At 37.7% G+C, this 25248-nt stretch overlaps 1 protein-coding gene across 6 annotated transcripts in view; it reads left to right on the plus strand.

Annotated features, from left to right (window-relative positions):
- FAM13A (family with sequence similarity 13 member A) overlaps positions 1-25248 on the plus strand; it is a 281449-nt gene that overhangs the window by 167029 nt on the left and 89172 nt on the right. Inside the window, exon 1 of one of the 6 annotated variants that reach the window (XM_019629846.1) lies at positions 22799-23199. The exons of the other annotated variants lie outside the window; for them this stretch is intronic. Within the exon in view, the coding sequence (XP_019485391.1) occupies positions 23171-23199 (29 nt within the window). The 5' untranslated portion in view covers positions 22799-23170. Of the gene's footprint in view, positions 1-22798; positions 23200-25248 lie in introns of those variants that run through there. 6 annotated transcript variants of the gene reach the window in all.

A 25248-nucleotide genomic window follows, 5' to 3' on the forward strand; every position in this document is an offset into this window, starting at 1 on the left:
TCTCTCTCTCTCTCTCTCTCTCTCTCTCTCTCGCTCTCGCTCTCGCTCTCGCTCTCGCTCTCGCTCTCTCTTTCTTTCGTTCTTTCTTTCTTGTTGCTCTTTGAAAAAGAAAAAAAGGCAATTCAGCAAAATCTATTTGTTTGATCTATGATCTTGTCAGTTTGGTTTACTTTACAAAAGAAAAATTAAATCCTTCTGTTTGCACTTGTTAAAATTTGTTTAACACATTTATACATAGCATTTTGGTATTCAGCTGTTACCATATCAGTTAACAACAAAGGTAAAACCAAGAAAGAAACTTTGGTACTGAGATTTCCAGAATGATAAAGTGTCTTATGATTTTTCAACAACAGGTTAAAGGTTGATTTCTAGGGCTCTTGAGATGTGATTTTTGGCTAAAGGTGTGTTTTCGATAGCTTTGAATTTTTAGAATATAGAACTTGTCCAGTATTTTTCCCAAGGTTGACTCACTTAGATCTTTTTTCTTCTTAGTTTCAATTCTTACACATAGTCCCATTTCTTCTTCATATGTAGTAGAAATATGAATTGTTATTAGCAAGTGTTCATTATTTTTCTGCTCTTCAGACAGTGGCAGTAAAAATAAAAGGATAGAGAAGTAACACATTTTAAAATATGATATTTTGAGAGTCCAAAGAAGAGCTAGGTTTCATTTATTGTTCATCGGCTGATTTGTATCTTGGAACATTATTTATTTAGGTGAATAACATTTTTCTGTAGTCCTGTAATTGTCTAAAATTGTCATTGAGACTGTATATATAAACAACAATCATTTTACTAATCTTCATAGAACCTCTCACAATTGGAGTGGCTTCATGACAAAAGCTTAAGGATAAACGTCTCCTGTTTTGGGTAGAGCTTAGTGGAATGATCTATTTTATACTGAATTCCAAACCAAAGACAGAAATGCTTAGTAACATGTTCACATTATTCAATGAAAGCATTAACTAATCCATCTTTATCATGTAAAACTGACAGCAGCAATTCCTAAAATACTGTTAAGAATTCTATTTTTGTAATTAAGATGTGTGTGTTACTAAAATTCACAATAGACTGAAAAGCATAATTTTTAATCTGTCATTCTTACTTTAAAGGAGTAAATGGGTGCCCTTTTCTACGGTGTAAGCACAGTGTACATGTTTGGTGGGTCAGAGGCACTTGGAAAAATAAGGAGGTTATGGGACAGGTGCATCCCGTAAACAAGGCTGGAACATTCCAGTCCCTCTCACTACACATGATGTTCTTATATTTTTTCCTTTTAAAGATACTGAGGAAAAAAAAAAGATACTGAGGAAGAGAATAACAAAAACTAAACTGCAGGTATTAACTAGTATATGAAGAAACAAGCCTTTAAAAATTATCCTTGAAGGGAAAGTAATATATTCATCCTAAAAAAGTTAAAGGAAAAGACCTGTGTATATGTAAAGTTTGCAATGTCAAAATAATTTGAAACTTCAGGGATAACTATCTTATTTTCTTTTTCAATATGTGAAATAGGCAAATGATCCTTTTTTCATGTTTCTAGAACTATATTATAATATTACTTTCAGAAAAAAAAATTTTTTTTTTAAGCTGAGTCATCCTGTCACCTGTTGGCAGCTCAGCAGCTGCTCAGCTCAGGCTGGGAATCGAACTGCTGTTGCTCAGAGCTTGCATTCTTGAGTGAGCTCTTAACCTACTGAGCCACTCGGCCGGCCCTGACTTTCAGAATTTTTAAATTTTAGAAGGTAAAGAGCAGGATTAGTATTTTCAATCTTTTAGATGTTAAATAGTATTTATTGTAGTGTTTTATTTGAAAGTTAATGTATTTCCTTAAATGTGTGATTTTCTTAATGGCCAAAGGAAAATCTCTAGTTTTGTTCTATAAAGTCAGAACAAAGACTCAAGAAACCATATATTGTATGGTTCCATTTATATGAGCTGTCCAGAAAAATGCAAAATTATGTAAGCATAGAGTTGTGATTGGCTGGAGGCAGGGGGCTCCAGGGACAGAGATTTTAACTATAAATACCCTGAGATGAGATACCTTATTGGAGCAAAGAAAATATACTAAGACATATTTATGGTGATAGTTATACCACTTGGTAAAGTTACTAAAATCATTGAACTATACATTTGAAAAGGTGGATTTTATGATATATAAAATATATCTCAATAACATTGTTTAAAAAATACAATTACAAAAAAAGAAGTTGAGGTAAGGTGTAATGGATATGCTTTAACAAGAGAGTCACTCGATTGCAAATTGCTAAAAACAAAGAACTATTGTTATAAGTAAATGCTATCTAAGAGAAAGTTGTGTTTGTTACATTTTAAGATAATTTGTTCCTTCGTCTTTTCATTTAATATAATAGAACATAGTAGCAGGGGTAAAGGTCCTTGAGAAAGCTGATTCATAGGAGGGAGTAGAAGAAGGGATAAAGCTTTTTGTTGGGTCATTCTGGAAGGATTTCAGGTTGCGATTTACTGTGCTATAATCAGAAGTTATTGAAGTGATCATCAGTATTTCAGGGAGACATAGAAACAGAAAGAGATAGCTTCAACATGTTGGGAGTGTCACAGAAAAAGTCATAGGTCCATTGTTCACTAGAAAAGTTACCCAGTGTGCTTCTGTGACAACAGAAGTTCATGGCCTCCTTTCCTATGGGCGAGTATCCTACAGACATACTAACAATTAGTGAAAGCTTTGTACTTGGCTCCTACATAAAGAGATAAAGCAGTTAAGGCTGATTAAAATGTTTTCATTTTCTGTAATGGGAATGAATAATTAGCTACAAGTAGGACAATTATTTACCAAAAAAAATAATACAGTGAAGAATAGAGAGTTAAAAGATCTTTGCTTATGATGCAGAAGTGTTCTTAATTTGATAGATAAACGAGGGAATCTACAATAAATCACTTTACATTGTTGCATTAAAAACACATCTTTCCCTGGTTATGCCTGAAAGCGTTGTTCTACGTATTCTAAACGTGCTTTCTTATCTATTTGTTTCATTTTTCAGTACTTCTGATTACGTAAAGAATACATTCTTCTTAGAAAAATTTAAAACACTGATAAGACTGAGGTTACCATTGAGTCTCTTGCTCTACAATTCTCATTCCCTCTTCTCTGCTCCAAGTGTAACTATTATTATAGTTTTGGTTATATATTCTTCCAGACTTTTTTCAGTGTACTTAGTAATGTATTTTGCATACTTTTTAACTTTTGCACTTTTTAAAAACAGTTTCCATCATCCTGAATATATTGTGGTACTTCTCATATTCTTAAAAACTCCCCATTCCCTGTATTGTTTCCTGCTACTGTGCTTTCCTTCCTGCCTCTAAATTTAGCGATCTCCAAGCCTCCTTCCTTCGCCACCGGCTCCCCCTCTTTCTGCCGTCCCTTCCACAGCTAATCTAGTCTCAAAATGGTGATTTCCAAATCACTGTCTTGGACCTGAACTCAGTTCTAAGTATCCAGTGCCTGCCGGCCATCTCCACTTCAGCCTTTACCATAAAGTCACTGTGTCCAAACACAACTCATTTTCTCATTGTTCTCTCCCGGCATGGCTTTGTGATTCATTCTCTCAACCAATAGACTCAACCCTTTTATATAGTCAGTCACCAAACCTTGTCAGTGTTTCCTTTTCAGTATCCCCAACATCCTTTTTCCCATCTCCCTCCCCCTCTCCATGATCTCAACTCTAATTTAGGCCTCCAGCACCTTGTGGTTAGGTAATTGCTATATTTCCTGCACTCCACTAACCTACTGGATTAATTTTCTTCACCCAAGTCAGTCCTGTGTCTCTGTCTTCAACTCTTAACTGTGTACAATGACTTCTAGATCTATCTCCCATCCAGAATGCTCTACTGAGCCATACTCATATGTCACTCTAACTAACGGACTTGTCAGCCTAGTCCCTCAGATACCTCATACTCTTCCGTGGCCCCCACCCCTATCACCTAGCCGTAGCCAGCCAATCCCAGAATGCTCTTTGAAAAACTCACTGTCTTTATTTTGCCTCATTACTGCTCTACTCCTTACCATCTCTACAGACACTAATGTATAAAATAGATCACACTCCTGCTCAGAACTGTTTATCAGCTTACATGTGCCCAGCCTACGGGACACTTCTTGTTCTATCCTCTCCCTGGTTTTCCATCCACTTCTCTTTCAACTCTATATCTGCCGTTTTCTCACACCTAAAACCACTATATAACACTTTCCAGGACTATTTTGGTTTCAGATATTCTCTTCAAAATTAGATCATTTGTCAGAATTTGTCTTTATATTTGCTGTAAAAATTATAAAGCAAGATGACAAATTAGAAGGTCCCCTGCTCGTGTCCCCTCACAGCAATAATAACATGGCAGCCATCCATGGACAAAGATACCTTTGTGGGAGCTTTGGGATCCAGATAAGAGGTTGCAAAACCCCAGTAGAGCCCAAGACTAAGGAGGGACATTTTGAGAAGGCATAGCCACACCTGGTGGCAGGTTCGCAAACCGTGGTTCCATAATCATGCCTGCAGACCTGGAAACAGCCCATCACCCTGTGTACTCAGCTACGTCCTGCCACCAGCACCATCCTCCAAAGAACCAAGGAGGAGCCATGCCCACCCATGCCCTGGGTAATAGGATCATTGACGTCAGTCCCAGCTGTGGACCCTGAAGGGGACCACGACCTGACTGTGGCCCCTCACAGCCTTAGTCTGGAAGCCTTAGTCCTACCCAAGGACCCAGCAAGAGACATATTCATCCATGTCCCCAGAAGCAGGCCCACCAACTTCAGTCTTACAGGATCTTGAAGTAGTGTTATTTCTAACTCCAGCCCCTACCAGCTGTGGTGCAGAAGTATTACTGCCCGCCCAGGGACCTGACAGGAGACGTGCTCTTCTGAGCCCCCAGAGGCAGACTCATTGCACTTGGTCTGACTGGATCCTTGGAGCCACCCTGGATCTAGCTCCAACCCCACTCATTCATGGTCCAGGGGCAGTCCTACCCACCTAAGAATCTGGCAGGAGGCACACCCATTTATAGCCCTAGAGGCAGGGCTGCAGACCTCTATCCCGGCTGTGGACCCTGAAGCAGCTCTGTGACTCCGTTCTAGCCCATCTCAGCCACAGTCAGGGGCCAGTCCTGCCCACCCAGAGGCCTGGCCGAACTCTCTCATGGGCTTGGCAGGAGCCACATCCATTCACACACCTGGTAGTAGGCCTACTGTCTTTGGACCCTGAAGCAGACCATTGTTCCAGCGCCAAGCCTACTGACCAAGGTCCTGGAGGCGGCCCCGTCTTCCCTGGGACCAGGCAGGGTCCATGCTGATCTAAGCCACTGGTAACAGGTCGTCCAACCACAGACCCAGCAGCCTCCACATGACCTGGCTTCAACCCCGCTTAACTGAGATCCCAGAGGTAATTCCATCAGCCCACGGACCACACAGGAGAAGGTCTGTATCTGCTGAAACCAGTCTGTAATACCATAATGGAGATATGTAAATTACGTAATCCTAGTGTAAAAATTAAAAACAAGAATTAAAAAATAACTATAGCTACAATAATTTGTTAATGGCCACAGTATAAAAAATGTAAAGTGTGGCATCAGTAGCATAAAATGTTAGGGCAAAAGAGAAGTAAAATTGTAGTTTTTGTATGCAATTAAAGTTAAGTTGTTAGCTCAAAATAAGCTGTTATAACTATAATATGTTTTATGTAAGCCTATGGCAACCACAAAGAAAAGACCTCTAATAGATATACAAAAGATAAAAAGAAAGGAATCAAAGTATACCACTACAAAAAAAAAATCAACAAATCACAAAGGAAGACAAAGACAGAAAGAAAGAAACACAATAACTGCAAAACAGAAAACAATGATGATGAAGACACAACTAAATGGAAAGATATCCTGTGTTCACAGATTGGAAGAATTAATATTGTTAAAATGTCTATACTAATCAAAGAGAAATACAGATTCAACACAATCTTTATCAAAATTTCAATGGCATTTTTCACAAACTTAGAAGAAAACAATCCTGAAATCCCTGTGGAACCACATAAGACCCCAAATAGCCACAGAAATCTTGAGAAAACAATCTTGAGAAAGAAGAACAAAGCTGGAGGCATTAGACTTCCTGTTTCCAAACTAAATTACAGACATATAGTAATCAAAACAGTGTACTATTGGCATAAAAACAGACACATACCTGTGAAAGAGAATAGAAAGCCCAGAAATAAACCCATACATATACAGTCAACTAATCTTTGGCAACGACACCAAGAATACACGGTAGGGAAAAAGTAGTCTCTTCAAAAAATTGTAGGGAGACTGGATATCCACATGCAAAAGAATGAAATTGGACCCCTATCTTACACCATAGTCAAAAATAAGCTCAAAATGGTTAAAGGCCTAAATGTAAGACCTGAAACTCCTAGAAGAAAATATTGGGGAGAAGTTCCTTGACATTGGTCTTGGCAATGATTTTTTTATATTATGCTAAAAGTACAGGCAACAAAGAAAAAAATGAACAAGTGGGACTACAAGATTCTGTACAGCAAAGGAAACCAACCATCAACAAAATGAAAAGGGAATCTACAGAATGGGAGAAAATATGTGTAATCCATATACCTGATAAGGGGTTAATATATATACGAAAGATATAAGGAACTCATACAATTCAATAACCAAAAATCAACCCTATTAAAAAGTGCGCAAAGGGGGCTGGCCAGGTGGCTCAGTTGGTTAGAGTAGGTGCTATGAACAACAAGTTGTCGGTTCAACTCCCGCATGGGATGGTGGGCTGCACCCTCCCACAGCTATATTGAAAGCGGCAACTGGACTTAGAGCTGAGCTTGCACCCTCCACAACTAAGATTGAAGGACAACAACTTGACTTGGAGCTGATGGGTCCTGGAAAAACACAATGTTCTCCTTCCCCAATTCCCCAACATTTTTCCCTTCCCCAATTCCCCAATAAAATCTTAAAAAAAAAAAAATTGGGCAAAGGACTTGAATAGGCATTTTCTTAAAGACATAGGAACAGCCACCAGGTACATGAAACACGCTCAATATCACTATGCATCAGGGAAATGCAAATTAAAACCACAATGAGGTATCACCTCACATCTGTTAGCATGGGTATTATAAAAAAGAGGAGATAACAAGTGTTGGTGAGGATGTGGAGGAAAGGGAACCCTCACACACTGTTGGTGAGAATGTAAATTGATGTAGCCATTATGGAAATCAGTGTGGAAGTTCCTCAAGAAAATTAAAAATAGAACTACCATATAATCTAGTAATTCCACTTCTGGGCATATATCCAAAGGAAATGAAATCAGTGTCTCAAAGATATATCTGCACTCTCATGTTTACTGTAGCATTATTTATAATAGCCAAGATATGAAATAATCTAAGTGTCTTTCAGTAGGTCAATGGATAAAGAAAATATGGTATAAAATTCCGTTGTGGGTGCATACTGTATATGTATATATGTATGTGTTTCTTGTGTATATATATATATATATATATATATATATATATATGAAATAACTTGTATACCCGTGTGTACATATAGTATACAAATATATGCACACACGCATGCACACACACGAGAGGGAAATCCTGTAATTTGCAACAACATGGATGGACCTGATGGGCATTATGTTAAGTGAAATAAGCCAAACACAGGAAAATAAATTCTGTATGATCTCACTTATATGTGGAATCTAAAAAAGTTGAACTCATAAAAACAGAGTGTAGAACACTGGTTGCCAGTGGCTGTGGAGTGGGGGAAGTGGGGAGAAGTTGGTAAAAGGGTACAAATTTTCAGTAATAAGGTGAAATAAGTTCTTGGGGTCTAATGTACAGCATGAATACTATAGTTGACAGTACTGTATTTTATACATAAAATTTGTTGAGAGAGTAGATCTTAATGTTCTCGCCAAAAAATCATAATTATGTGAGGTGATAGATGTGTTAATTTACCTGATTGCCATAATCATGTCACAATGTACACATATATCAAATCACATTCGGTACCTTAAATATATACTATTTTATTTGTCAATTATACCTCAATAATGCTGGAAAAATTATAATAACTCCACATGTAGCATTTTTGTCTGTATCACAGTTATGTCAGGTAGCCCTGTAAAGAGAATTTGATATCTGAAAAGTGACCTTGAATGGAGAATCCATGATTCTGAAAAGGTTATTCATTTCACAAATAGTTATTGAGTTAGGTGAATTATCCAAGATTACATATTTAGTTGGCAGGCTGAGATTGTGTCTTCTGAATATGTCTTCTGATTATTTTACAATTATTTCTTGCCTGTCTTCTATCTTGAGTTACTTCATCCTTTTGTGTGCTTGTATTTCTCTCTTCAACCTGATTGTGACTTCCTGACGGAGGGAGGGACTACGTCTCATGTTTTTTGTGGGTTTTGTTTGTTTTTACATCCACGACAGTACCTAGTAGGCCTATACGTACTGCTGCAGCCATAGTCATTATTGTTGTGATATTATCAGTGGTGCTCAATTTGGATTTAAATTCCACTATCTTTATCTAAAATTTTGAAGTTGTATGTGTCAGTTTTCTCTCTTGTGGTCTTTGGAGAGTGCTTCCCCAAGGAAACCCTATACCCTCACTTTTAGAGATGCCACAGAAGTCAGCACAGCTGCGCCCTCTCATCGCCTCCACTTAATCTCTGTGCCATCTCCCCATGGAGGGTCTGACCTTTATGCTGCACTTGTGTCCGCAAGGTGCTGCTTATTTACATAGGAGAACTCCATTATGAGGTTCATAGCACCTCTCTACAGCTCTCTGCCCTTGTGGCAGAAAGGGTGTGCCTTGTGATGTTTGCCCAACCACACTTATATATCAGTCACATATTACAATAGTACGTCTCCCAAGATTCACACTTGCAGTGATAGTAATAATGAATCAGCATTCAACAATATGAACCATAACCATTGTTCTTCAAGCTATCTAACCTATTACCTCCTGCAATTAAATGTGACTTTCTTCATTTCTGAAGCCCAGCCAGCAACAGAAAGCAGTCCCAACTATCCTGTGTTTGTTGTACTTCCTCAAGGGCACTCCAATTACTTCCTGAACACGTGTTTGTTCCCTCTAGGGTTTCACTCTCAGCTACTTGGAGCCAAGTTTCAGAATTTTTTACTGACTGGTGAAGCTGAAGTGAAATTAGGAATCTTAGCTGCAAGTTTCATAACCATACCATGTACAATAAAATTTGAAGACTTGCCAAATATTATAAATGTGCTGCTGACACTGCAGGGTTTACTGCAATCGCTCCCATCTGAGGAAAAGAGAGTTTAAAATGACCTTGTGCAAAACCTTAGTGGTCAGCCTCACCACACAGCTCCCTTACAGAGCTACCATTTTCTGAGGTGTTCTTACGCTCTGGCCTTCAAAATAAAGATTTATAGAAAAGAAAAGGTTTGAAAAAGGCCCCAAGATCTCAGACTGGATTAGAAAAAATATCTATCTCTACAGATAGTTTTCTGCTCTGTTTTTAACCACTAGCTCCCATGATAAATATTCCAAGGTCTTCTCAGATAAGCTATTTCATATAAGCTGAATATCTAATAAAAATATTGTCCAGTGTTTGATTTCAATCTCTTTTGATTCTTATAGTAGTTTAAAATGAAAGTCTCTGATATTTAAGCATTTTGATTATTAAAGAACAAATAGTTCTCTGCCCATTCACCAAAATCTGCCGCTCAGTACAATTGCTCTGACTATTCAAATTTTGACATTTCGCTGGAACTCAAACTTCAATTAAAAAAAAAATAGATTGTGTTTTTCTAAGTCTGTTTACAGTATAGGTGATTTGGGAAAGAGAAGGTAACTAAGGGTAAGGAAATTTATGATCACATTTGCAGATCATTTCTAGTAGCATATAGATCACCAGAGTATATCTGGATTACTGTGGTGTTAACTGAATTTATCTTAGTAATTCAAAGCCAACAAACTCTACGTGGGCACAGTCTATGTACTGCACATTTTGCACTGGGCCCTGAGTAGCCAGAAAGAACTAAGGCATGGTCTCTAATCTTTAGGAGCCTCCCAGTCCATAAAGTGAGACAAACATATATGTGGTTAACAAAAATATGTAACATAGGAAGTTTAAAGGTGGCATAAAAGAGATGCTATAAAAGCAAAGAGGACTTCTCACTGAATAAAGTTCAGGGGCATCAAGGCTTTTGTAAATCTAGTTCAGCCTACCTTCCTGACTTACTTTTCTGCAATTCCTTAGCCTATACCCTGGCTACATTACAACCACATTATTTCACACTTCTATATCCTTGCTAACGTTGCTCCTTTTATCTGGAGTGCCCTTGTCCGACTTTGTCAATGGTCAGTTAAATTTCATCTTCTGTATTAAGTTCCCTCCAACTATGTCATTTCATATAAATAGAGTCATGCAGTATATGTCCTTTTGTGTTTTCTTTCTTTCACTTAGCATATGTCTTGATATATTATAGCATATATCATTTTCATTATTTTTTATGGCTGAATAATATTCTACTAAACATTTTGTTTATCCATCAGTTCATGGACATTTGGGTTCCTTCTACTTTGGGTTTATTATGAATAATGCTAGTATGAACACTTGTGTACAATTTTTTTATGGACATGTATTTAGTTCTCTTGGGTTTATGCCAAGGGGTGGAATTGCTAAGTCATATGGTAACTCTATGTTTAACTTTTTGAGGAACTAATAAACTTGTTTCTCAAAGCGACTGCTCCATTTTGTATTCCCACCAGCAATGTATGATGTTTCCAGTTTCTCTACATCCTTGCTAACACTTTCTTTTTTATTGTAACCATCTTTCTGGGTATAGAATGCTATCTAATTGTAATTTTGATTTACAATTTCCTGATGACTCATGATGGTGAACATTCTTCTGTGTTTGTTTGTTTTTAAAGATTTTTATGGGGAATTGGGGGGATGGGAACAGTGCTGGGGAATTGAAAGAAGGGGAACAGACAAGTTGCTGTCGTTTCACTCCTCAGTCTAGTTGTGGAGGATGTTGCTTCACTGGCCCAAGCTGGCACCATCATTGCGCTCTTCCCGGGCAAGGCAGATCAGTCGCCGGCCTCTGGACGGCCACAGGGACTGCAGCCTACGCCGTCGCCAGGGACTCACAGCAGCCCAGCTCCAGGTTGAGCTGTTGTTCAGCATCTTAGCTGTAGAGGGCAGCGTCGCTGGCCCTCATATGTGGGCTCCGAACCGGGGCCCTCTGGCATCCCAAGCCAGTTCTTAACCATCGTGCCACTCGGCTGACCCTCTTCCATGTGTTTTTGAGCCATTTGTATATCTTTGGAGAAATGTCAGTTCAAATCCTTTGCCCATTTTTTTAGTTAGGTTATTTGTCTTTTTATTGTTGAGTTGGAAGAGTTCATTATATATTCTGGATACTAACCCTTATCGGATATATGATTTTTAAATACTTTCACATATTTTGTGGGTTGTCTTTTACTTTTTTGATAATGCCCTTTGAAACACAAACGTTTTTAAATTTTGATGAAGTCCAATTAATCCATTTTTTAGTTGTTTATGATTTTGATGTTTGTCTGAGAACCATTGCATAACCCAAGGTCATAAAGATTTACATCTGTTTTTTCTTCTAAGAGTTTTATAGTTTTGCTCTTAAGTTTAGGTATATGATCATTTTGAGTTAATTTTTACATATGGTGTGTGAGGTACAGGTCCAACTTCACCTTTTTGCATGTGGATATCCAGTTGTCCCAGCACCATTGGCTGAAAGGACTATTCTTTTCCCTTGGAATTGTCTTTTTGGTTCCCTTGTCAAAAATCTGAACCTGATTTTAGAAAAAGAAAAACTAAACTGAGTTAGCATCCTAGCTCTTCTCTTCTCAACCACCTTTGCTTTCTGAAAACATGAACTTCAATTTAATAGAGAAATGAACATGGCTTAGATCTATAAAATATTACAGCACAATCCAAAAATTTTATCTTCTTTTACAACAGCACTCAGAAAAAAACTGCTCTTATTCTCCTACCTCCCAGATATGGATACTAGTGTATCCATATTTGGATACTCTTACACGCTGCCTTCTCTCCTATTACAGTAGATGAACTGAACTTGGACCTCCTTGTGTGCTGTGACTCCCATTCCCGCTCACTTGCTCAAGGACTATGTTTCGGTAATCACCTCCCTCCTCTGACATCAATTTCTCCCTTCTAGATTCTTCCCATCAACTAGAAACGTGCAATAATAGCTCTCAATACTTTGTTTTTAATCCCTCCTTAGAAACATTATCCCTCTTTTCCTTCAGAGAAAATCTCTGGTAAAGGATTATGTGTACTTGCTGTCATCATATCCTTTCCTCCTATTCTTCCTTCAACTCGCTCACCATTGAAATTGTCCTTGTTGAGGACACCAACAATCTCCATCTTGCCAAATCCAAAGGTCCGTCAACTGTTTTCATGTTACTCTCTCTCAGCAACATTTGACCCAACTGATCACTCCCTTTTGAAGCACTTTCTTTTCTTTGCTTCTGCAACAACACACTATCCTATTTTTCCTCTAGTCTTACTAGACACTGTTTCTTCATCTTATTTGTATCCCCGATTTTCTCTTTCAGGCTCTCAAGTATGGAACACCCCCCCACCCCCTCACCCCAAGGCTCAGTCCTATGACCTCTTCTCAAGCTATGCTCATTCTTGGATGCTTTCATCCAGGTCCATGTTTTTAAATATCATCTTTACTCATATGACCACCAATGTTATACCTCTAGTTCCAACCTCTCCATTATACTCCAAACCGCTATATCCATTTGGTAGGATCAGCTACTTAATTTTCAAGTACCCCCCCCCACAATGCAAAGTGAAAATGTGGGACCCCTTGTTAAAAATTATTAAAAATTTCAGGATAGCGACAGCAGATCATTAAACCAAGCATGGGGCTCTCTGAACTGGGCCCTGTGAGACTGAATATTTCACATGCCAATGAGGCTGGCCCTGCCTATTGGCTACCAGAGATGTTCCTTTGGATATTTAATGAGCATCCCACAATCAGTCTATATAAAACAGAACTCCTGATTTACACTCCTGCCTAAAAAAGACAATACCATATCTACCTAAGTTTTCCCCCATCTCAATAATTTGTACCATCACTCACCCAATTACTCAAGCCAAAAATCTGATTCCTCTAGTTTTCTCAGCCAATCCATCATCAAGTCCTGTTGGCTCTACCTTCAAACTGTATGCTCAAAATACATCTGGAATCTAAATTTGCAGTCTCAAATTATATCACAGATAATTTTTTATTGCAAAGAGAAAAGGTCCTTTTACAATGGAGAAATTAGGCAGTTACCACTTAAACCGAATGATTAAACTTAACATCATGGATAAAAATGTGATGACAAGCATAAAAAATAGTTTTGAAGATTAGAAATATCAGATATTATTGATTATTAAATGAATAATAATGTTATAAAACAGTACATAGTGCATAATACAATATTTTTTTATTGTGGTAAAATATGCACAACCTAAAACTTACCATTTCAACCATTTTTAAATGTGTTAAGTACATTCATATTGTTCATCTCTGTATATTATTACATATTATATAGAGAGGAGAAATAGAGTATAGAATAATATAGGAAGAATACAGACTCATATTAAACACTGGTTATGCAAGTGATGGGATTGTTTTCAGCTCTACCATCTTGTCTGTGTATTCTAAGTTTTCTGTGTGAACTTATACTGTATAATTTATAATAATAAAAATGTTTTTGTTGTCTTTTAAATCGAGGATGATAAACGCTTCAAGGAGGAAGTAGTAATTGTCAGATTTTAGAGAAATCATGTAGAGTGACAACTGAACTCCTTTTGGACTTGGTAATTATATCTTCACTCATTCAGGACAAAATCCCCCTGAATGGGGGAATCCAGGAGAGCAGCATAGGAGAAGCCCAAAGGCTATGCTATGTTTGGATGGGTGGATATGGGGTAGAAAGGGGATTTCAGGCTAGGAGAAGTGCCTGAAACAGAGAAAATGGGAAAACAAAGCGCGAGTGGGCGAGGAAGTTCAGCCTGCGTGCACACCCAGTTCATGCGAAAGAATGGTGCAGCACAGTGGAGCAGAAGGGCTCTGGTGTGTGTGTGTAGAATCTGGATTTAACTTCGTAAGCTATGAAGAACAATCAAAGCTTTTTGACATTATTAAAGCAGTGTTTTGGGAAGATCAATTCTGTACAATCTGGATTGAGTATGGGAAAGGCCAAGCAAACCTATTAGGGAGAAAAAGCTGTAATCCAAAGCTTAACTAATAAAAATGTAAACTGGGGCAAGGGGGTTAGGGTGAGGGGCATGGAAAAGACTAAGTGGTGATAGTGGGCTAATGGACAGGAAAAAAAAGAGAGAAACAATATTATCTCATTTAAACATTTTTTTAGTTGAACAAACTATCCATTCAGTTATTATTGGCTTGGGCAGATTCTATACCATTTATATAGAGTGATTTGAAGTCTAGGATGATATTATTTCCAGAAGCACTCATACTTATTCAAAAGTATTTCATTAGGCTGTTTGCAGACTTTTGAAGTTAGATTGATTTGTTTTAGAGTTATCTTCTTGAAGTAATATTTTGGAAAATTATTTATTTTCAATGCATTTTCTTTATCTATTTAAATAATAAATCAATTGCATTGCCAATTTGTGAGACCATTGATTTTATTAGATTATTTATTAATTTTTAAGTCCAATTTATTTTCTAATTTATTTGAAATTTCTTTTTCCAACTTACATGTCTCCTCGCTGAAATTCAGTGAGTTTCTTTATGCATTCTAATAATGCTCTCTCTATACATGAATAGCACTAGAAAATAAAGATATAACACATACACAATTATTTAATGCAGTGGGTCCAGTTCTCTCAGACATTGAATTTAAGTTTTTTTTAAATCAGATCACTTAAAATGCACTAGTGACGTACACTTTAAGGCACTACTATCGTGATTTTTTTTTAATGTGACCTATTCTTGGTAACACAAATAATCACTACTTCCTCTTATTTTGCTTTTAAATATATTTTTACTTATTCATATATTTGGTTGCCACTTTGTGTTGAGGTAAATAGATTTTACCAGACAGTGCATTGATTTGATATTGAGAGATTTTTGTGCTCATGCTTAGTAAGTATTTCATGTCTCACGAATACGAAGTTTATTTTATGTTTTGTGGATACAGAAACAGCCAGTCGGTTAGCATATCACACTAAACAATTTTGACATTTCTCTAAGGAAGTCTGATGCAGCCTGCTTCTCCTCGGCCAGGAAATCTCATTTAACAGGGTGAAAGGTCCCTGGGACAATGCAAGGCAGCTGATCTCAGGTGTGGTAGCAGCTGTTGTATGGGGCATGACTTATTTTATGAGAACAGAAACGCTATTATCTGGACTCCCAAGGGAGCTTTGGAGAAAGTCATGCCCAGGGAGTCCCATTCCAGGAAAAATGTGCTCGAGTACTTATTTATTGGCAGTGATCACTTACTGAGATTCCATCTGGCAAAAATGTGGCTTTTTCCCTGTCCCAGAAAGTTGGGGAACAATTATGTAAGTTGTCTCAAAGAATTTATTTTTAACTATTTCTTATGGAGAAACAACTCAACAATTGGTATAAGAAATTTACTTTTAAAAAAATAGAGAAAACTGCTTATGAATTTCTATGTACTTGTGAATTCATGTACCGTAAATTACAATTACTCGTCTTGGGATTTGAAATCGTAGCTCAGTTTTTGTGGTTTTAAAATCGTAGCTCAGTTTTAAATCATGTTTTCTGTATTAGAAATGTTGGAACCAGTTAGTGAAACCAGAGCCGTCCGTGGGGTGAGGACGAGAACCCTGGATGGTACATCTCCAGCTGTCGAAGCCTTTAAACCTTGTCTCACTATTAGTCTTCTTCTCTGTTCTTCTCTGGCAGCTCTTCAGGATTTTAGAGCCTGAATAAATGATCCCTGTGAGCCATTTGAGATTCCAGCAAGGCTAGTCAGATATATTTTAATGAAATAAGCCCACATACAGTTTTAAAAGTGAAATCCATCATTAGAATTAAAGAGGTGTGTATTTGGAGAAACAATTACACAATTTCCACATGGGATTTTTCTTCCAGCAGTCTTCTCATATAGGCAAGTTAAGTCTAATAAATCACTGAGGAAACATTTAATTGTATTGATTTTATTAGTTGTTTTTTTTTATTTTGGCCTTAACTAAATAAGCATATTTATGTTTGCCACTTCTGAAGAAAATAGTTTAAGTAAAAATTCCTTATTCATATTGTCATGTGCATGAATGCCACTGTTTTGCTTTCTAAGATAAATCTTTTATAAGGTTTTATAATCTTTAAGTTAAGGAATACTGTAGGGTTTTTATTTTTAATATAGAAACAACTGACAGCTCACCTGCCATTTCCATGTATTGATTTTTTACTAAAAGGAATACAGTTAGAACATAACTTAAAACTTTATTGTCCATCTTTTTTCTTTCCACCTTCCTTAGCACCCCAACCCAACCCCTTCCTTCCCCCACTGCAACTACAACTGTCTTCTACTACTATACACACACACACACACACACACACACACACACACAGTGTTGACTCAGGGTAGCAACAAGATTTGTTCTGGTCCAGTGTATGTCTTTGGCTCAGGCAGCCATTATAAGACTATATAGACTTTAAAATATATGCACTCGTCTAAATATAAAACCTCAGACCAAAAGACAGGATTCTTTATTTCCTCTAGAAAATTGATAATATAATATATATTATCAATGGGTTAGGTGTAATATTTATCTTTAAAAGCTTTGTATGGTGGAAACTTAATGCTGACTTCATGTCAGCCTCTAACTAACAGAGTACTTAATTAACTTTTCATTTTCACATCTATGAAAATGAGCACAACATAGAGTTTCAGTAAATGCTAGTTGCCTTACATATACCAGCCCACCTGTCCCTTTGTCCTTTTTTTGTTTTGACATTTGTTGTTGAGGATGATGGTGATGTCCTCTGGTGAGCCCTGGAGCTCCCCGGTTCTAACGAAGATTGCCAGAGAGCACCTTTAGTCAGAAGCCTGGACCGCAGCACCAGAGCTTCTAAATTGCATGCACTCTAAAAACCCTGGCTTGATGATGATGAAAAATTCATATCAGATTTAGTCTTTACCATTTATGAATCTTCTGTATCTTCTGGAAGGCTCTTAGTGCATTTTACAAAGATTGATAAAAAATAGGTGGAAGAAACCTTGCCTGAGAAGCAGCTTCTTACCAAACTCTTAAGAAAAAAAATAATTTTAATATATCATTTTGTCTTAGGAAACAAATCAGTCCGATTTTAAAGCAATATATGAAAATAAATTAATGTGGCCAAGAAATATTCTTGGTTCATTGGTTGTTTTCAAATTGATGTTGAAATTAAAACAAATGAAGCCACATCATTTTTGGAGCGCTTGTTGCTCTTGATAGCACAAGGGCAAGCACACATATTACCAAACACTTGGAACCTGCTAAAGAAGTTATGTAAGAAAATTAGAAGTCTGCAAGCCCAGCTGAAGTGTGGAAAAGGAAATAGACAACCTAGGAGAAGCTCAAAAATGTAAAATGCTTAAAAGATTTAAAAGTTTTGAATAGAATCTTGCTTTTCCTGTATCTGTGATTACACATCTTTAGTCAATTATTATCATTATCCTTTATGTGATCTTACATGAGGCATCTGTTTTATCTTAAGTGTAGGCCTACAATGAGACATGTTTAAAAGTGGATAGAAATATTGCTTGATAAAGTCAAATCTAATCAAAGGAACTGTGTCTGGGTCTCTGGAAGAGTGATTGATTTATCAATTAATTCACTCAGCACTTACTAAGTGTCTGTTCTATGTAATGGCTGCAGAAAAGATACAGTTCCTGTCTGGCAGAACTTACATTCCAATAGTGAGATAAATATAGATTCATATAATAAAACAGTGTGGAAACAAATAAATATCATAAGAGATGCAAAGGGCTGTATGAATTAAAAGCGGAAATTGATTTCTTCCAAGCGCCCTAAGCCTGAGGTATGGGTAGAATTTTGTCGGGAAGAAGTGGAATGGGAAAATATTTCAGACAGAGGGAAGATCATGAACAAATGTTTGGGGTAGAAAAGTTCACAGCAGATTTGAAAATAGTGTCCAGGTAGGTTTGGAGCAATTTCCTTAGGAGGTACAAGCAGCAGAACTGGAGGGGTGAATTGGGGTTAATCGACGGAGAGTCTTAAGCATCATATACAAAGGATTGGGATTCATTTCAGAGGTAGTTGGGAGCAGTTGAAGTTTTTGAGCAGATGAGTGAGCAACCAGATCATAATCACAGTAGGAAATTGACTCTAATAGTAAAATGTATAGAATGGAGGAAGAAAGTTCACTTGAAGGTTATCATAAACTGCAAATGACCTGGGCCAACTAACGAAAAAGACATAATAGAAGGGTCAACAGATTTGGTTAAGGAGGAGAGGGAGGGGTAAAGACGACTCGTGCTTGGAATCTGATTCCGAAAGAGGGTAATAGCATCATTAACAAGAAGGGTCAGGAGGAGGAGAAATTTGGGAATTAAATAATATGAAGCTTTGAAAGTGCTGATAGGGTAATCATACTAATAATTTTGGGCATTTATTATTTGCTGGGCACCCTTCTCCCTGTTTTACATGCATAAGCTCATTTATTCTTCAGAGCAACTTCAGACCTTTTATACAGCCTGCCCAGGTTGTGGTCAACCTGCCCATCTGTGGTCAAGTCAGGGTCTGGGCCCCAGGAGCCTAATTCCAGAGCACAATTTATTAAGCCCTCATAGAAGGCCTGTATTGAATGGTGTTGGGCTGAAAGTGAGGCAGGGAGGGGGTAAGAGAGAAGGAAGGACAAATGAAATAAAAGGAAGGTGGAGTGATCAGACATTTGGTGAATTTTCAGAGAAGGTCACAGCCAAAGAGAAAAGTCAAGGCGGGTGTTTCCAAAAAGTTAAAAGGAGGAGGGAGTCTAAGAAAAGGCATTTAGATTTAGTGGCCAAAACAGCATTGGTGGATTTAAAAGCAGTTTCAGAAAAGTGGTGAAGTCTGAAGTTTGTTGGCATGGGATTGGAGGAGTAAGTAATTTATGAGGAAGTAGAAGCAGCCGAGGTAGATAGGCTTTGGGGACGTCTAGTACGGAATTCATGGATCGGTAGAATAGATATTATGATATACAGAAGTGATTTTATAACTCAGGCTGTTAATTGAAGTGTGAAGATGTAAAAGCATTTTGAAAAATAAAAAAGTTAACCAAATATACAGAGCCTATTGTCACTGGGAAAGAGAGGGAAATAACGCTGCAGCGTCAGAGGGCAGACTGGGGAGGAAAGCTTTTGAAGGCTGGGCGACACTCACTTGGGTGCCTCTCAGAAAGGAGGCAGATTTAAGATGCGGGAGAGGTCAGGCTTCTTCCAGAGGAAGGAAAAAATGATGAGATACGCTACATACTGCTGACCTTAAACAAATAGCCAGATCTGTCTCCCGCAAAATGGGTTTTTTTAGGGAACAACAAAGAATTGCAATTCCGGACATTCTATCTAATGGCAACCAAATGGAAGTCCAGAGAACAAAGGAGAGAAGGGTTCAGAGGGGCTGTTGTTAGCAAAGAGTCCATTGGAGGAAACTGGAAGCTCAACGTGTAGTGGCTTTTCATTGGCTGAGTGGTTCTGGGGAGAAGATCTTCCTTCCTGCTGGAGTAAGAGAGTAAGAAAAACATCCTCCTGGTGGAGATGGAAAGTGCCTATTATGGGATGAGAGCCCTCCCTACAGGCCCTTCCAACTCCAATTTAAATGAGGTTTCTGGTTATTAATCTCAATGGACAAGAGTTTGGGTCCTATGAGTGAGGAGCTTTTCTCCTAGGCTTGGAAGAAGTCAAAAAGAATGAGACAAGATATGTGTGTGTGTGTGTGTGTGTGTGTGTGTGTGTGTGTGTGTGTGTGTGTAGGGGGGGAGTGGGGTGCACTTAAACTTCTAAGTGTAGCAAAGAAGACCAAAGGCACTCACTCATATTTGATTATCTTGACTTAATCAGTAAATTGGGACGGGAGGTAATTTGTGACTGCGGTTCAGATTTATGGCCCTGGAGGAGATTTGCAGCATTTTCTGTGTGGCTGCAGTGAAAAATCAGTTAACAATAAAACTAAAAATGTTGCCACACAGTACCGAGGTTCAGGCTGAGCTTAAACAGCATGAATTTTTAGTGTAACTAGCTGCCAGGGTTATATGACTTTCTTTTGCGATGTTCAGCAGTCTGGCAGTAGAGAACCCACCCAGCTGGCAGGATTTACAAAGGGTGAAGAAGCGGAGGATGCGAGAAAATCTTTCACAAATAACTAAATGCTGAGGACAGCCAGGGATGTTCATGTTTTAAGCCGCATGCCAGTTGGTGTGGGGGCAGGTTATCCTCTGCAGACATAGAAAAGCAGTCGGAGCTGAAAAGAGAGCTAAGGAAAAGAAAGAAGCAACAGAAAATGGGGATGAAGGCAGAGGATGGAAGTGAAGAGTGATGCCCATGAAGGGGCTTCGTGCAGACACAATGCAGTCAGGACGTCCGTGTTTGAGCAGTTAGAACAGGCAGAGTTCAGGGAGTGGTGCTCCTGCTACCTGACTTGAGGAACCGATGTGAGCATGGTAAAAATAAAAGTCATCGCTCTGTCAGCGGGTATGGCGGACAGGAGGAACCGCAGTCCAGGCACAAACTCATAAGCAATCCTCAAGTAATGCCCAGAAAATAAACCAAAAACGAGAGAGGGAGGGGGAGGGGTGAGGATGGGGAAGACGGAAGAGAAGAGAGAAGACAGAGAGAGAAATCGTAATAAGTCAATCAGAAACTTGAAAAGGCAAGTAAATTACTCATTATAGGGTTAGGTGATTTTTAAAAATAACCATTGACATCTCACTAGTAATATGGGTGTTAGAGGAATGTTAATGGGAAGACTTAATTTGTAAGGTGAATTATATGTAATGAAATGTTAAAATTTGAATGCTCCTACTGATCAATAGTTTACCTCTAGTACATATTAAATGTAAATTGTAGTTCAATTTAACATATTTTTGTAATGCTGGGTCCTTTATTGTTCAAGTCATATGTCTATTTTGGCCATATAGTATTGATGTGTTCAACAAATTCAGAAGAGACAAAATACTATTTCTGTCATTTGAATTATAACTATTGGCTAAAAATGTTTGTATCTTATGACATATTTTTAAAACCCCTATAGATGTGTAGCAGACCTTTGAAGTTCTGAATTCTGTTTCTGTTTTGCCACTAACTTTCTATGTGAATTTGAACAAAATAATTTTCTGGTACCAAAGTTACTCCTCAACAGAATAGATATTATATAATAGTGATTTTCTAACTCAAGCAGATAATTGAAGTGTTAAAATGTGAAGGCGTTTTGAAAAATAAAAAAACTCACATATACAAAACTAAGTTACTGTTGCTAGAAAATCAAATTAGAATTTCCAAATCTAGGTTAAAAGTATATATATATATATATATATATATATATATATATATATATATATATATATATACAGTTTCAATTAAAGTAAGTTCTGGACTTAAAATAAACTTCCATTGTTTTAAAAGGCTGGTTTTAGTTATTGATATTCCATCATAATGTGAACATAAGTTTCAGGGTGACTAATCCATTTTCATAAATATCATATTTAGCCATAAAATGAAATGTTTCTATTAGCAGGTATAGCAAAGGAAAGTAGACACAGTAGAACTTTGTGTTCTAAATTCAGAATTATGAGTGGTCTGTAAAAAAAAGAATCTGGGAAAAACTACAGGGGAGGAGGATCCCTTTTTGGACCACGAGCCCCTACTGTTTCTGAACATCATGGACTCTGGCTCTCTGCCTGCTCTACTAAAAGCGATGCTCTGGGCTTTGTTGTAACGCCGTGCAGTTCTCACATGTGAAAGAAGTCTTAATAAAATGTGTTTCTGTTGTTCTTGCAGTGTATGAAATTATGGATTCGCAATTAACACTTCAGCAAATAACACTTTAGTAGTCTATACTGAAGAAGAAACCATAAGGGAAACCTGGATAATTAACAGGCATTTAGCAGACCTTATGGAAACATGGATTTGGTGTTACCTGCAATAGATAGATGATAGATTAGATAGATGATAGATAGATAGATAGATAGATAGATAACCAAAAATGCTGATGTTCTTAAAAGAAAATGACTATGTAAATCAACACATTCAATTTCATAAGGATAAAATGCAGAAATAATACATTGAAATAATTTCCATGGGGTGTAGATGTTTTGATCCGTTGAGAACCTGGGCAGCCTTAGGACATATATTCCCCCCCAGAAGTGGGAGCTACGTGACTTAGGTGATGTCACCAGGGCTAGTAACCACCGCAGTGTAAACAAACATCAGCAGGAAATAAATGTGGGGAGGGCAAGGGTCTAGAAACATGCCTTCCTTCTAGAAAAGTATCCCGCCTTCCCATGCTAGTGATTTGTTTGATTTTTTTTTCTAAGGGAAGAAAGGGGGCGGACGGAGCATAGTTGTTGCCTTCTGTCACAGAAACCCTTCGTTGCAAAGGCAGTGTCTTTCCTTGACGAAAGGGTTTCCTTGTCGGCTGTCTGTAACGTTGGGAAGTAAGACTCTTTCTTTGCTCACGCTGCAGTTATTGGTTGTTCTCCCAACTGCTAAGAAGAAAGTTTCAAGTTACCAGAATTAGGCAAGCCCACGGAGGGGGAGGGGGAAAGAGACGAGGAGGAGCAGCAGCAGCAGCACAAGACACAGCGCCTTTAAGTACTGCAGCAGCTGCTCCTCTGATTGGCTGGGTGGTTTAGCAGCTTCCCTGGAACAAAAGGTCAAAGTGGACTGCAGTGTAAATGTAGAGAGGCAGCCGATAAAATAGCAGTGCTTGAAAAAGTTTGGAGGCTGAGAGCAGCAGTACACTGGCTAGCTGCTGAGCGAGTTGCTTCTCCAGCTGTGAGGAGCAGCCTCCCACCCCAAGCCCAGCTGAGCCACTGTATGAAGACGTTCCCTGTACAGACGACGGAACTTGGCACTTGGCGTGGAACAGACAGTTGTGAGGGTCCCTTGCAAATTTTATACAAGAATGGCTTGTGAAATCATGCCTCTGCAAAGGTAGTATTCTTTCCTATTTCTTTTCTTTGATTCTGTTCTGTGTTTTCTGAGTAGTATAAAACCATATAACTTTGCCAATACTTGGCATCTTTTAGTAATATGCTGCAAACTGTGTCTCGTCCATTGAACATAATGTTCTTTGAGACCAGAGAAAATTAAATAGTATACTGCTTATACTGATAATTATGCCCATTTTATCTTTTTCACGGGAATATTATGTTCAATCACTTTTCCTTGAAAGAAAATAAATGTAAGAAAATATCTTTGAAATCTGAAGAAAAACAGGGACTGAAGAATATATTGAACAGGTTTATAATAAAACGGAATCAGCTTCTTAGCAATGTTGTAAAGCTGTGTAAGCTCTATGCTCATTTTAAAAGATGTTGATAGGCTACAGACCTTTTACAATACTAGAATTAGTGGGGTGATCACATTGTAAGGTATAAAAATGCCAAATAACTATATTGTACACCTTAAGCTATTGTAGTATAACCAATACAAGATTGTATACCAGCTATGCTTAAATGTTGTTTAAAAATGCATCTTAGGGTCCCTCTCTTTTGGAGTTCAGATCTAGGCAAGGATTTTCTATCCATAAGTACATTAAAATACATGCACATAAACGTTAAGGATAATATTTCCCCATGAATAGTTCTAGATAGCTTTATTACACAAATGACACCTTTTTAAAGTACTGCTGTGTAAGAACACTTGAGCACAAGTGTTTTGTTCGTTAATGACTCTAATAGGAATTATGGAAGGTGGGGTAGAAGAATTATACCAAAGCAGAGAAAGGTAAATCTAAACAAAGGGGGTGGTTAAAAAGAACAAACACTGCTAGTGAACTAACAAGTGAATAATGTACCCTGGAACGTAAAAGCTGGAAATCACCTCCGTGATGTCGTGGTCGAGTCCTCCAATTTCACAACAGGAAAGCTGAGGCATAGAGGAAGTCTCCAAGTTGCCCAAGGTCACGTTTTATGATTTTTAAAATGACTTTTGCCAATCATATTTTCATATTTCAACCGCTTTACATGCAGTGACTTTTAATCCCATATAAATGCTTCCTTTAAGAAAACTAGAGAGTTTTTATTAAAGGCAGTTTTATTAGTGAAAATGATTTTTTAAATCAAATCGTAAATACAGTTTATAAAATTGAAAAAACCCAGGACAAAAGTGAATCTCATTTTTAAAAACCATGCCACCCAATAGTTTACTGAATGTTCATGTTTTAATAATGAAAATAAGGTAAACAAAAATTGTGTTTATTTGCAAAATGGTTCCTGCAGATGTATATTGGGAGATATGCCAGTGGAGCTGTTTTTCTTTCACTGTAATGACAAGTGCACTGTAATGGGAACTTAATGGGGTGTCCCAGAAATACCTTTTCTAAAAATTAATAACCCAAAGGAACAGAAGGTGGAGCAGAAAGTGGTCTACAGATACATCCGAAGTTTTTCCATATTAACTCAGTGGAAAGGCCCACATGCTTGACGCTTGCAAGAGAATAAATGTACATTTTTTTTTTGTAGTCTCGATTTGGTTTCCAACTTTTAAGTTGGGGACTTGTTTTTCTTTTAATGACATCAATTCTTAAGGGTCTTAAGTCATGTTCTAGATAAAAATATTGGCTATTACTGAACTCTCTAATAAATTACTTGGTGACTTAGGAAGAAAATCGATCTTTATACTGCTGAAAATTGTTTATAGAGTTAAGTTGGTGAAAGTTAAAGTGGAATCAGCATCATTTCCTCCAAAATTATTTTGCACTTTTTAGTCCTTACCAATAAACCTGTGTAAGAGGAATTATTTGAATTTGCGTTGAAGAATGCTGATCAGCACATTCACTGTTTGCCTAATGCTGAGCGTTTCATTTGATTGACTACCCTGCAGCCTTCACTTCCTGCCTGTGCCTGCCTTTGATTATAAACCTCCTGCAGACAAGCACCTGGTTTGTGTGGTTCTCTTTGTTGAGGATCTCTTGTGAATGTAAGCACTTATGCAGAAAGCTTTCCTGTTCCTGGTTGAGTATCTTTGGCTAAGGATTCC

The sequence above is a fragment of the Hipposideros armiger genome, unplaced genomic scaffold (genome assembly GCF_001890085.2).
Source record: "Hipposideros armiger isolate ML-2016 unplaced genomic scaffold, ASM189008v1 scaffold_870, whole genome shotgun sequence".
NCBI classification, from domain to species: Eukaryota; Metazoa; Chordata; class Mammalia; order Chiroptera; family Hipposideridae; genus Hipposideros; species Hipposideros armiger.